This window comes from Oreochromis aureus, linkage group 12 (genome assembly GCF_013358895.1).
Source record: "Oreochromis aureus strain Israel breed Guangdong linkage group 12, ZZ_aureus, whole genome shotgun sequence".
NCBI lineage: Eukaryota > Metazoa > Chordata > Actinopteri > Cichliformes > Cichlidae > Oreochromis > Oreochromis aureus.
The window spans coordinates 27,882,078-27,896,180 of record NC_052953.1 but is presented as its reverse complement, the minus strand read 5'-3'; the positions used below and the strand labels follow the sequence as shown (position 1 = coordinate 27,896,180).

General features: G+C 41.1%; 1 protein-coding gene across 3 annotated transcripts; it reads right to left on the bottom strand.

Moving 5' to 3' along the window:
• Positions 1–263: 263 nt before the first annotated feature.
• On the bottom strand, positions 264–13,807 carry ulk1a (unc-51 like autophagy activating kinase 1a). 3 transcript variants are annotated; one of them, XM_031743611.2, is made up of 27 exons: positions 13,318–13,807; positions 13,119–13,211; positions 12,986–13,027; positions 11,666–11,698; positions 11,511–11,547; positions 10,178–10,351; positions 9,998–10,071; positions 9,802–9,903; positions 8,531–8,589; positions 7,121–7,203; positions 6,983–7,033; positions 6,799–6,887; positions 6,534–6,690; positions 6,363–6,423; positions 6,200–6,277; positions 5,862–5,975; positions 5,632–5,762; positions 5,032–5,126; positions 4,640–4,761; positions 4,280–4,395; positions 3,864–3,989; positions 3,351–3,490; positions 3,055–3,230; positions 2,832–2,950; positions 1,674–1,831; positions 1,415–1,550; positions 264–1,298 (listed from the first exon to the last, which is right to left on the bottom strand). In XM_031743611.2, the coding sequence occupies exons 1-27, from the start codon at positions 13,411–13,413 to the stop codon at positions 1,243–1,245; spliced, it is 2,718 nt and encodes a 905-aa protein (XP_031599471.1). In that variant the 5' UTR covers positions 13,414–13,807; the 3' UTR covers positions 264–1,242. The 3 variants fall into 3 exon arrangements, with proteins under 3 accessions (XP_031599471.1, XP_031599477.1, XP_031599485.1); XM_031743617.2 differs by having other exon boundaries at positions 4,640–4,758; XM_031743625.2 differs by having other exon boundaries at positions 6,591–6,690.
• Positions 13,808–14,103: the final 296 nt, after the last annotated feature.

Sequence of the window (14,103 nt, the reverse complement as noted above, 5' to 3'; positions counted from 1 at the left end):
TATCCTTGGGCAAGATACTAACCCCATGTTTGCCTACTGGTGGTGGTCAGAGGGCCCGGTGGCGCCAGTGTCCGGCAGCCTCCCTCTGTCAGTGGCTACAATGTAGCTTGCCATCGCCTGTGTGTGAATGGGTGAATGACTGAATGTAATGTAAAGTGCTTTGGGGCCCTTAGGGACTGAGTAAAGCGCTATACAAATGCAGGCCATTTACCATTTGAGTAAGAAGACTGAAATTGACTTCTACTGCAAACTGTAAGTGACTTTATAATAAATATTTATTTTGATCAAACACAGTATAACAACTTATCTTGGCAACATTTGACAGACAGTCTTAAAACAATACAAAAGGCATTTGGTAAACAGACTTCAAACAATTACTTAAAATCACCTAATGTCATGCACAGTTAATTTGCACATGGATTGAATGCAAACATACATATCTAAATTCAAAATCAGCAAATCTCCAAATGTACAACACACACAAGAAAAAAAGAAATATGCATAGATACACACGAACAGCAGTAGCAATGCGGCAAGAAGAAAAAGTCACTTGAAGTACCTCGTAGCTGAGTATATCACCCACCCAAGGGAGGGATTTTTGGATCATGTGTAAAACTAAAATCTCATTCAAATGTCAAATACTTATTGCACTCCACACTATATGGCCATAAGACTGGCAGTCGTAAGGCAATTATTGTGTATCAGGTTAGAGCATACTTTCATTACATTCATATTCACTCTTCTGTTATAATGCAAAGACAGAAAAATACAGGCACAGGTTTACAAGTGTTGCTACACATTGGCAATATTTGGTCATCTCATTCAAACTCTTCAGAGTCTCGCAGGCTGGTGATGATTCACCAGACACATAACACAAATGTTTCGAACACAGAAAACCACAAAGTAATCTTTGCTTCAAGTATAAAACACTTGCAATCATTTCTTAATTTAGCTCGTCATTCTATGTGGAAAACACCAAAACACACTAACACGTACGGTTTGTAACAAAACAAATACTGAAAACGATTTACCTGATCATAGCTGTTAAACATTCATAACCCAACCTGTGTTCAAGAACTTCCAGCCTTTTCAAACCTTTATCTTTCAATTACAGATTGGGTGGAGAAATGAGAGGAGCAGACGCTCCAGTGGTCGTTTCCCTTAGGAGAGATCAAAGTGCAGACAGTGATGGCAGATGGATGAGGCAAGATAATGCAGTTGCTATTGATGCAGCCGTGGCGCTCATAAATACTGCTTTGTGTGCAGAGTTGAGAGCCGTCGCTCAATGCATTGCTTACCTAAAGAGATAAGGGAAAAACTCAGTGACCACATGACAAATGCATGAATACAATGACTAATGTTAGCATTTAAAATTTCTCTTTAATGGTTTCTGCGTCACAGAGCTTCCACGTACATTTTTCTATGCCGTCAATGTCCTCTTGCTCTGTGAGGGTTCGGGACAGACCCTCCATGAGCACAAGCGCTTTATGGTAGCGCTGCACTGATGTGGTGCCATGGTGGAACATCTCATCTAAAGCAGCAGACTTTACCTGAATGGAGGGAAAAAAACAAGACACACATGCACATATTTAAAGAGCTAAGATAACGATTCATAGCATGGACAGAGTCCATCTTGGAGTGAATATCAATATCCTCCTGTGAAATGAGCTCACCATGTGCACAGTGTGGTTGTAGATGAGCTTCTCTGCTGTGAGTGCATTGAAGTTGTCCATAAGTTTCTGCTTGTTAAGCAAGAAGGTCTGCAGCTGATCGCTGAGGGAGCGACAGTAGGCCACACAGTTCTTGTACAATTCATTCAGCTTCCTGATCACTGCAAAAACAGAATTAATACAGGAACATTTTACTTTCATTAACTGTTAATATATACACACAGATACACACAATATTTGTGCCTAAGTGGTTGTGCTCATACAACAGGAGTTTAAAGAATGACTTCAGTTTCTTATATTGTCTTCCTGACTGACAGATTTTGGTGCACTTTGTGGCCAACGTGCATTCTTTCATCTCAGTTTTAGTCACTGTTTCCATTCTCCTTTTTAGCTTGTATGTATGTGTGGCAGCAGTAAATATAGAGACCCATAGGAGCAGAGAAAATGACAGTGAGGCAGGAATATTCAGTCAGGTTTACTTTTTCAGTGGTAGCCACAAATATAGGGCATCTTGAATAAACACCATAGACAATATAAAAGATTGATGTAGCCTCCATGACGTCGCCCACTATTTTGTGAAATGTAATTTTAAAGGGTCAGAATGGGCGTTTTCAATGTCACATGTTGGTTTTTGTTACTGGATGTGACAAATGAGGGGTGGAACTGAATGCGAATCTGCAGAGTCATAGGCCGGCATCTTCTCTACGTACCCTGCATAACAATCATTTCTGAAACTTAGAATGATAAAAATTCACAAACAGGACTTAATGTTTTATTCGGGACGACCTGTGAGAAGTGACTGTGGGTATAAACTCATGATTAAAGTGTTTACAGATGTCAGAGAAGAAGGCAGTTTGCTTGCCGATGTCTATAGAAGCGGACGCCCTGGTGGCCTTAAACAGCATGCCAGACTTGAAAGATAAGTCCATCTTACATACTGTTTATGGTAATCACCTAAGTTTGCGCAGTCTGCAAGCAGAGAAGCGGTTTTAACTGTGTAACAAACACAGTCACAGTTTGGAGCTTTGAGCCAAATATGTCAAATAATGTTGAAACAATTTGACCTACATGGTCATGTGATTTAAATTATGGGAGATTCTGGAGAAATTCACACGTTTAACATTTACCTTACAAATCTACAGAAGTGACTGTTGTTCTCACCTTGTTTGACTGTAGCAGATGGAAACAGCTCGCCTTTCTTGATATTTTCTTTAGCGCTGTGCAGAGCTGATGACAGAAACTCTTCAGCCTTCATGTACAGCACCAACTGCTCTGCATAGCTGGAACATTAGATGGGAAACATAAGAAGTTACTTTTAAGATTTTCTTTTTTTATTAAACAAATGGAGCTACTCCACATGTGGAGAAACTGTAATGCCTCTTACCTCCATTCTCTACTTAGAAGGCTGATCTGATCAGCCACCAAGCTCTGATCTAGGAAGGAAACGTCGGGACTGCTGATGGGCTCGAGCCCCGGGTCCTTAGAGGAAGCCAGTTCCATGACACACTGGACGAAAGCCAAAGTGAACCGCAAGTCAGTCAGAGCATCTGTGTGAGCCTCCTGTGAAAAGAGCGCATAAAATACTCTCAATATGGAAAACTTTCATGTGGAACCCGCAAATGTACATTACTGACGATCCTGGAGTGTTCACTGTGGACCACTATCGGCATTTGACTGTACCTCCATTAATGTGTCTTCAGGGAGCTCTGGAGGATGAAAAATCAGGCCGCTGCGTGGAATAACATTCATGGCTTCAGTGTCACTGTGCCTACGGTTTCTTCGTTGAAGACGCCAGCCTGAGTTTAAGTAGCTGGGAGTGTCTGTATTTAATAAAAAGGCAAAGTTAGCTTTACCACATACAGCTGATACATAATTCATGAATATGTAAATAGTTAACTGATAACACGTTTTAGCTTTAAAAAAATGATGGAAAATATAAACACTTAACAAATGGAAAATGGCCTGTAATAATAGTTTTCCTTGGTTAATCACAACAATTTTCTTTTATGTTAAGAGTCTCAGTGATGTCCAAACTCAAAAAGCAGCATATTACAATCAGATTAAGCGGTTATATCGTAAGCGTGCTGAAATTAAGAGACTTATTTAAACCTTCCTATAAGCAAAACTAAAATGACGGTTCAAAATAAAAGCCCTCAGTAGAAAGTTAGTAGTGAGGGAAGCCAGGACACCTACCTGAGAACCTCCTCATTGACATGGTATCAGGAGGTGAGTTTCCACTGGATGGAGAGCCCATAGTGAAAATCACAGGAACTGGGCTGTCTGAGCACCGGAAAACTCCATGACAGCCAGCAGGGGGTGCTGTAGGAACAAGTAAGAAGAGTCAGATGGCTGACCCCACTGGTAAGGTAGCCTGGATGAACTGAAGTAAAGTAATGCAGTGGTCATGGTGACTGAATTAGATACTTCACAAAGGGCGCTTTGTGCCTACTGCATGTTCCAAACATGTGTCACATTTCCCTACATGTGCGGTGATTGTAAAACCTTCTTCACTTAAAGTCATGATGAATGGACTCGTTCGTACAGAAAACAGACGCTGCCCCTTTAGAAGTCATTTGACTGGTTTTACTTTTAGCACGTTGCACTGATACCTGTTATCTCCATGCTTTTCTCACTGCTGAGGCTCTCGTCTCTTCCTTCTTCAAAGAGCTGAGCTCCGAGGGCCGCCTTCAGTAGCATGTCAGATAACCTTCCCGTGCTCACTGATCTGCACATGTAATATATCCACAGACACCCTCGTGAGCATTAATAATTAATCAACCAGCATATGTTTGACTGTGTGTTATCTCTTAGTAGCAGGCTCTCATATGAAGTCTTAATTAGACTTGCGATATTAGCTTGTAATTTTCCAGAATGCTAAAATATTGTCAAACAATTCATAATGATTTAACCATTTATTTATTTTTCCAACCATTTATAACAACAGTGTGGGAGTATTACACTGCTCATACCTTTTAAAAGAGCCCTTTTTAATGGCTGCTTTACGGCTGAGGTTGGCCTGGGAAGCGGGGTCAAGGGATTGCAGGTTTGGGACTGTCCTGGTTCTGTTTGGCATTCTTGGCTGAACCTGCTGCTGAAAAGGAAATGGAAATGTTGAAACATCTTTCCCTCTGTCCCCATTTTATCTTCTATTATCCGCTGACACCATAGGAAGTGTAAAAATGTGCTGTTTTAAAGAGATGTGGAAGGAAATCGCCCCAGTTTTTGTGGTGTGTGCATTGCAAAACAATTTCCAATGTCACAGACAGAATGGCAGAGTAGAGTGGATGACTTAATATTAACTGTAAAATGTTTATTAATATTAATTAGATACACTGTTTCTGTATGGCATGTTGAAGCTGACCTTGGGCCTGTCCTGCATGTCGGGAGAAGCAGCGAGGAGCCCAGTTCTTGTGCTGAGTGGGAGAGTCTGCTCTGACGTCTTTGGGCTTGTTCCCACTGGAGAACAGAACATTATACATATAAAACCGCTGTTTTAAAGAGCACATGATATTTGTAAATGCATTCTTTGACTCTAGGAGTTTAGAATAAAAAAATAGATGAGTGAGAGCAAAAGAAGCTACAGAGAAAATCAAATACCGACAGTTTACCTCAAAACAAATTTAGAAATCCACAAAAAAATAATGTTTGTGTGAGATGGTGAAATTGAGAGTGTGTGTATTTCTGTTGGAAAGCTACAGTGGAATAGGTCTGCTTAACAAAAGCCCCTTTCAGACATTAAAAAAAGGCCACATAAACATCAGTCTCTGATAATAATTAACTATTTTTTTAACCTTCTTATAACAATAATCATCTGAGCTGCAGTCTCTGTGTGCATTTCCAATGTCCAGTCAACTGTGTATATAAAAGTTGACTGGGATCAATTTAAAAGTGATGTATTTGTGTATGACACATACAGATGAATGCCTCCATAGGTAATACAGAAGCCAACTGATATAGTTACCCGGTGGGGAAGAATGTTGAGGTTGGCTCCCTCCAGAGTTGAAGGTAAAGACTGGACTGGGAGATCCACATTCTTCATACTGTGGTGGGCTTTCACTGCTGCTGGGACTGCTGGGACAGTATAACGTGACCCTGAATGAGATGAGACATTGTTAGACAAAGGAAACAGAGAACACATAAGAGTCAGACTCTGAGGTGGGGTTGGTGCACAGATAAGATGGATGGACATGCCTGGTGGAGCCATGAGAGCCGACACACTGCATACGCTGGTAGTTTTGGATCTGAGTTGGGACGGGAATGGGAACAGACGGGCTGAAGTTACTGCCAAGTGTTTCAGCTGGCTTGCTGCATGGTTAAAAGGGGAAACGCAGAAGAGTGGGCAGCTGATTTTATAAAGCAGTTATAAACAGCAGTGGAACAAACATGTTATGAAATCACACTTTCTGTATACCATGAATATAAATACTGTTGGATCTAGCTTCACGTTCAATTTAATTATCCATAACGGACCTCTTTTATTTTCCACCAGCTGAACTCTAAAATTGGCTTTCTGACAGTCTTTCTCTTACCTAACAGGCTTGGGGGGAGAGCGCAGCATAGGAGAGCGTGGGGGTGTCTTTCCACCTCTTTCGGCCAGTGGTGAGCTCCTATACAAACACATTTATAAATTACATAAATGAGTAATACTTAACTGAACCCATATAGTGTTCAGGCCAAGAAGGGAACACTCACCCACGGTCTTTAAGGGAACTTTCTGGGGGTGACCCAACGTTTACTTCGCATATATGCTCACCTGTAAAGCAGCATAACAGGAGCAGTCAGTCTTTTTGTGCTAATGTCAAAAAATAATGCACTAAAAACATCCTGATGAATCTGATATCTCCTGATGCTCAGAAGTCTTACTGGGAAACTGGGCAGGCACCAAGACATAATCTTCTGTGAAAGATTGGATATATCTACCATCTTGATTAGCTGTTTCTTTCTGCAGGAAGCCAGGTTTGTCCTGCACGGGGGTGTAAGGCAGCTTGGCCTGAGGTTGGTGCGTCTCTCCATCGGAATGCTGACAGAGTGAAGAAAAAACACAGATTTAACTAAAACTAATATTAATTATGGATTTCACAGGATGACCAACTGGTTTCAGGTCACTTCACTTCACGAGAAAACATACTTGAGGTGAGGCTAGATGAGATGTGGAGGAGCTGCTGGAGGAGCTGCCGGAGCCAGAACTGGGGTAGGAGAGCACAGGGACTGATGAGCCTGCGACAGAAAATAGAGTAAAGCACTTGTGTTACGACCTCAGCTATAACAGCGTCACTGATACTAAGCTCTCCTCACAACAACGCGACACTTACATTTCTTTGTTGATGAGCTTGTTTCCAAAAAGGGATGGTTAAAAAATTCCTCTGAAAAAAAAGATAAAGACATAAGAAAAATATTTTAAATTAAATTATTAAATTATGTTTTTTACTAATAAAAAGGGGCAGACTTACCAAAGCTGATCCGATCTTTATGGTTTCTTCGTAGAAGCCCCAGCAGCAGGTGCTTTAGGTTATCAGAGGTCTCCTTTGGGATGCTGGGAAAATAAGAACACAGCTAATAATACAAATCCCAGGAAAACAAATTGTTAAAGGTTATCACTATTCAATCATTCTAATCATTTTAATTACAAAATAAGATGTAGGGAGAGGAGAAAGTATGGGACGATTATTCTGTAGCTTTTTACAGCCCAGTGTATTATAGCCTTTATTTAGATCATGCTAATATTTTGACTTCATGTTCAAGTTTGTTCACTGAGTTATTTTGTGGATAGACTGCTTCAGTTCCATACTGTGAACTCTAAAATATGACATCTTAATCTAATTTATGGCTTCAGTACAAGACCTTGAGATGTCATGACACTCCAGGCAGTCAGCCATAGTGTATGTGTTTATTTAAGTGCTGACCTACAGCATGTGGGTCATATGGAAAGCAACAGCCATACAGACCAGTAGCTAGCACTTCAGGGCAGGTTATATATAGAGCCAAAGGAAAACAACAAACTATTCCCTCACACACACACACACACACACACACACACACACACACACACACACACACACACACACACACACACACACACAGGCAGGCAGAGCCTTTCTTATCTCCCAGCTTAATCACTGAAAAAGATAAGCATGGCTCCAAGCCACACACAGGCTGGCAAAGTACACCATGAAAGCAGTGGGCAAACAATCCATAAATCCCTCTGAACACTTTCCAAGTCCAAATTCTGAACATCAGAGAAGCTGCGTTCAAAACGACTGCAAATAGCCACGAGGCCTCGCTGCAAAGGCCTCTGTATGCACTGATAACAAAGCCGAGGCAGAATCGTTTATAGAGAATTAAATCCTTCACAGGAAGAAGGATTTCTCTATATTTCCACACTGTTGTTTGTAACTCTAAAATATGAATTGTGTGAGAGTTGCTGATGGAGAATGTTGTCAATGATCGGTCCCGTCAGGTGTCCGGATGAGTTTCTTCCACAACAGCACTATTCTTAGAAGAGTTGTGCGACTTAGTTACTCAGAGCTAATTATATATGTGTGTGCATGTGTCCAAATATACATCAAACATCATTCATGTAGACAGAAGTGTGTATTTATAGACAAACATTATCAGCATCCAGGGTAGATTTCTTAGTAGTGCCAGTTTATGTCGCCTTTCTACCGTCTTCCTCTGTTTATTATGCATGTTGCTTTGTTCCAGGCTCATCTTTAAAAGTTTTCAACTCAGTCTTTTTCTCCATTTGGGGAAAAAATTAAGTTTTGTGATGTTTTGCATTGGTGCCAGAAATATATACCTGCAGGGTAATGTCTAAAAATGTTTGGGGCTGGAGTGCTTAAGTGAAAGCTGTTTGTACTCACTTGGGGAACAGGTTCCTGTTACTTTCATAGAAGAGACGAAGCTCATGTGGTGTGCTGGCCTGTATACAAAAGACACAGAGACAAGAGTAAGACTTGGAGATGACCACCCACAGACTATAACAATGCAAATGAATGAGTCTGGACTTTACAAACAAGCATTTGAATAACCGATCTTCTGGCCTAAAGCTTTACAAATGTAAATTTTGATCTCTCGCCACTGCTTTTTTCTCTTCTCCATCCCCTCACCCCATAACCCGAGCCTAGCTCTGCTCTAGGTCTCTCGACATCATAAGGGAGTTCTTCCTTCCCACTGTCACCAAGCAGTTGCTAATAAAGGATTGTCTGATTGTTGTGGTTTTTCTTTCTAATACTCTGAGGTCTTTGTCTTATAAAATAAAGCACCTTCAGGTGACTGTTGTTGTTATTTGTCGCTATATAGAAGCATTTGAACTGAATGGACGGTTGTGTAAAGGTCCATATAGCCCAAGCATAAACACAATCAGGTTTCCAGAAAGGCCAAAGTGTAATGAATGCTTGCCGGCTAAACCAAATAAACATCATTCTCAGAGGCATCAGCAGCAGCGCCTCACCTCTCGCTAACCTTTGGACTTAACTCACTGACCTGCCAGGCAGAAATAAAAGGCAACCAACCATTGTCAGAGAAAATAAACTGCAATATAAATAACCTCAAGAGACGTAACGGCAGAAAGGGCCAAACACAATGTTTCTCTGTCTACACGGGGACAGAAGGGGCAACTTTAGCACAAAATACACAACCAACGAGGAGGTAAAACTATTGGCACGTGTCTATATATGTGTGAATCACAGCTGAGGCAGCTTGCAAATAACAGTGCAACAGTGGCATCTGAGCAGACACGTGAACAGGGGAAAGTAATAGCTGGGGTTGTGAAACAGCATTTACTCTGGGTTCACAGAAATGGCTCACAGTAATTTCCAGCTGCCTCTCTCATCATCCCATCTTAGGTAAACAAGGCTCATTTCTAACAAGATGCCCCAACGTTTTCCAGCTAACAACACAGGAGATGTGGAGAAGTATCACCCAGCAGGCAATGTCGCGAATCATGTTTTTCCGTTTTAATGTTATGAACAAGATGCATCATGTTACACTTTGACATCAGTTAGTTTGTCGTTTGTGTGAACTGAGGCAAAACAATTTCATGACTGCTTGTGATTATGCAAGGGACCTTAGCAAGTCTTTGTTAGTATTTGTTCACATGGGATTTTTTTGTTTTTTTTAAAGTGCTACTCACATAAAATGGTGCTTTTCCAGTCAGAGACTGGTACACGATGGTACCGATGCTCCACAGATCAGCCTTGGCATTATAGTTCCTGGACATGATGACCTCGGGAGCCTGTGGCCGAGAAAAACCCCAAAACAGCTTAGAGGCACGATGCCATCACACCTGCTTGGCACAGGATACCAGAGTGAGCTACTTTAATGCTTACCATATACATGGGAGAGCCACACAGCGTGGCTGCCATAGTGTTTGTCTGGAGATGACGCGCAAACCCAAAGTCAGCTGGAGGGTGAGAGAAACAGGTGACAGTGTTTTCCTTTTAAATCTATATTAACACATTTGTATTTATTTTACATTTAGACCATCTAATGCTAGTGTAAGTCATTACCTAACTTAAAGGTGGTATTGATGGAACTGGACCTGCGCCCCTCTGGATGGCAGAGTAAAATGTTCTGGGGTTTGAGGTCTCTGTGGACGATGCCTTTGCTATGTAGGACCTTCATGGCCCGTGATATCTGCTGCAGGAATACACGGATGGTGTCTTCACTCAGAGTGCCTTTAGCTGTCGATACAGAAAGAGAAAAAGAAAGTCAGCCTGATAGAAGATTTATTATACTGGATAAAAAGAAAATGCATTAGCTTACTTATGTGAGACTTTTTTTTTTAAAACCTCAAAATATGAAAACACACCAGGAAAGCAAAGCCAAGCATAGAAATGATGCAGCTACCAGCAGATATCTGGAAGAATATCTGACGTACATGCTGTAAGGATTGCGATATAAATATATACTTTGTTTGCTATCACATGTTCACCGTAACTTATTTATGGTGTAAAGTGTCAGCGTCAATGCTGCTATGCCTCACGGAGGAAGATTTTATTCATAATGCCTCAATTAGAAATTAAGGTCAAGGCTGTCTGACACACTAGCACCCCCCACAAATTCCACCACCGCCACCTACTGCTCCACTCAACACCCCCTCCCTCCCAGTGCATCACCACCCCGTAGCCGTCTTGTTTTCCACCAGAGGACAGAGCATAAGGGAGTGACAGATGGGTGAGGTCATGTGGGTGCAGCAAGAACCTTGCCAAATGTGCCCGAGTGCTGCGCTGCAAATAGCTGTATGTGTCTCCTTGGCAGAGAGGCAGAATTGGCAGCTCTAGTCTTTAAGGACCGCTGGCACTGGGGCCGTATTAGACCGACGCGCCGCACCAGCGGGGCAAGCCTAGCCCCAGGAAAAATTAACTCCATGTGTCATCATTATTGGAAACATGGCTTGAAACTTGAAGCAGGGGAATTTTCAAGTGAGAGGAGTTTTATTTAATGTTGTACTGTAAAAAAAAAAAAAGAAAAAAGGTGGGGGTTTATTTTTAGGCTGCTCATTTTGCTCTGTTTTTCACGCTGTAAGCAAACACTGGAGAGAAACTTTAGGTCAACAGGTTTTTATCTAGGTTAAGTACTTGGTAGTATTAATGATAATTCACAGAATGAACTTTAAACCTGACTTCTTAGGTCGCACTGCCCTGGTAGAATCCTATTATTCACCCAAAACACTACAAAAAAGCTTAGCTAAGCCTCTTAAAAGCCACACCAGTACGACATGTTAACAAGCACTCGAATGCAATGGAAAGATAAGGTGTGAATGTCCTGTTTTTCTTTTGTGCTTTTGCAAAAACCGTGCACATTCTGAGCTTTAAGCCACTTGTTTTGCAGCAAACTTACAATGAAGGTACTCTGCCAGGTCACCTCCATTGCAATACTGAAAAGACAAGAAAGACAAGCATCAGATCGGCTGACAATGCTGCCCGAGTAGAGGATGAGATTTGCATTTTCCCATGAAAACAAGACCAACCATTAGCATTTCAAACACAACTCACCTCCATAACAAGATACACACATCCCCCAGTCTCCTGTTAATAAAAGCAGATAATATGCAAATCATTCACAATGAAGCTACATGTAGTATTATTAAGCACTGGCTACATGATAGCTAAAAAAACAGAGTTGAAGTTTGAGTCACTAAAGTCACAAATATTTAAACTGCTTAAATACAACACTGGCATTGTAAACACTGGATTAGATGTTCAGGCTATTCAGTGTTGCAATAGCCACAACGAGTTACATCAGCTGATTTGTAAGACTCTTTTGGCCCATCGGCAGCAGCTTCTAGAAATTCATCTTTGACGCAGGGAAATTCGATCCTGTCAATACCACTGAAAAAGCTAACGAGGTAATATGAAGTGGAGCGAGAGATGTTCAGCGAGCCAGGTCCACTTGACTCTAATGGAAAGTAACAAGTGGGAAATCAAGTTGCGTCTTGCTTTTATTACACCAGGTTAAAGCCGATGAGCTCTCTGTGTGCAGGACTGAAACCTTAGAACTGTTTACCACTCGCACTATTGCACAAAACACCTCAAGGCTATTATGGTGTAATGAGGTTTTCAGTTTTAAAACCTCATTACAGTACAGGAAAAATACAGGATTAAAATGATTCAAATATATATATATATAACCACCATTACCAACAACAACCATAGAGAAGAGCCATAATAAAGCCAGTGGTGGTGTAATATGTCTGGCTATAACAGATACCAGAGGGTTTAGATTGCACAGATGCCAGGTAAATTACACACATTAATGCCTGCATAAGCTTCTGCCATCAGACCTGAAATCTCCCCGTGTCACCTGCACTCATTTTTCTTGTGTGTGGGTGTTTCTCCAGTGTTTCTCAGGTTGTGTGTTTTATAAGCCATTGTCTCTGGCTGCAGTCTGCCATCTGTCAGAAATAGATCACCTCACCCATGTCTGGCTGCCTGGCTATCTGAGTGTCAGTAAGTTGAGAAGAGGAAAGCGCATACTCAGGTAAATTAATGTTCTGTGATAGAGTCATCTGCTAAGCTAAAAGCCTTTTAGGTTTTAGCAGTTAGCCCGAGAAGCAAATCCAAAATTTAGTGCTATACATTAGAAGTGAACATCAACCACACGGTTACTTTTATGCATTTTATATAATAATTTATTTGTGATGGAGGACCCTTAAACCTTTCAGATCAAGCTCTGGCCTTGGCTGTGTAACTGGTTGCCAGTGTTTCAGCAACATTTGCATCATGTGGCAGCAAAGTCAACAGTACAGCATGTCCGTGTGTTTTGTTGTGCATGTGCTGTGAAGATGAGGATGAGGATGGGGGGAGCAACCTTACCTGATAGTCAAGTAGTCTAACAATGTTCTCATGTTTCAGTTCCTAGCAGAGGCGTGGGGGGAAAAACAAAACATATTTGTCAAAGGTATTCTTGGAGACATGCCACAGCACCATTAAAAAAAAAAATACATACCTTTAATATTTTGATTTCTTTGGCAAGCAAACACTGAGACTTGCCAAGGTTTTTCTTGTTTATGCACTTCACGGCAACTTCCCAATCACGTTTCTTGGAAGGTAAACAAAGGGAGTACATAAACACAACAACAACAACACAACCTATTCATCTCCAGAGATCCACATAATTCAAAATTAACATCAGATATGAAAGTTACCTCTTTATGTCTGCCTTTGAACACAACTGCAAATGCGCCATGACCAATCAGGTCTTTCCTGCTGAACTCAAACTTCCCAATAGACTCCATGGACATTACAAAAATAAATGTGTTAAAATATCCGACAGTGTTTAAGTGGTTGATTTTCCAAATGAAACAAACGCGCGGTCCCACGGCACTTTTCTCCTGCTAGCAAATCCCATGCCACTGATGAAAAACACCGTCATGGCACGAAGCAAGCTTTGTGTTCATAGCAAATGTCGATAAAAAACATAACAAAGTTTCGGCAAGCACAAAAAGTTGAAATAACCTCGTCGTAAACAGTATGTAAACAAAATATTAGCGGCACACTGTGCTTATTTAACGAGGTTAACTAGTCCATGTCGCTTTGCTAGAACCGGTAAAAGTTAAAATGACCGCTCGTCAACACAGTTAGTGTCCACACGACTATGTTTAAACTTTATTGTATTCCTCCTCACCTTTCTACCCATCTACCCAGGGGTTATTCATGTCTTTTGGTGAGCATGCGCAAACAGGCAGGCAGCTGTTTCATGGTGTCGCCTTCAGGGACAACTTGTAAACTCGTCCACTTCGCATTGGTAGCTTGTTTCGGGGTTTGGGGTTACCGTATTATCTTAAAATGTAAAAGTTTGGTATCTCATACTTTCTACTTACTGGCTAAAACTTCTGGGGAAATAACTTTTAAAAACTCACGCAGATACTTAAACATTAAAAACGTAGAAAATTAGGTTGAATAATAACATGTCAACTTAACTCTGACAAACT

Excerpts from the sequence above, each read along its gene's own strand:
- ulk1a (XM_031743611.2), bottom strand. The coding sequence starts at position 13,413 with ATGTCCATGGAGTCTATTGGGAAGTTTGAGTTCAGCAGGAAAGACCTG. Across the intron at positions 4,762-5,031 it reads ACATGCAGGACAGGCCCAAG|CAGCAGGTTCAGCCAAGAAT; the intron begins GTCAGCTTCAAC and ends TTTCCTTTTCAG. Across the intron at positions 2,951-3,054 it reads CTTCTAAGTAGAGAATGGAG|CTATGCAGAGCAGTTGGTGC; the intron begins GTAAGAGGCATT and ends CTAATGTTCCAG.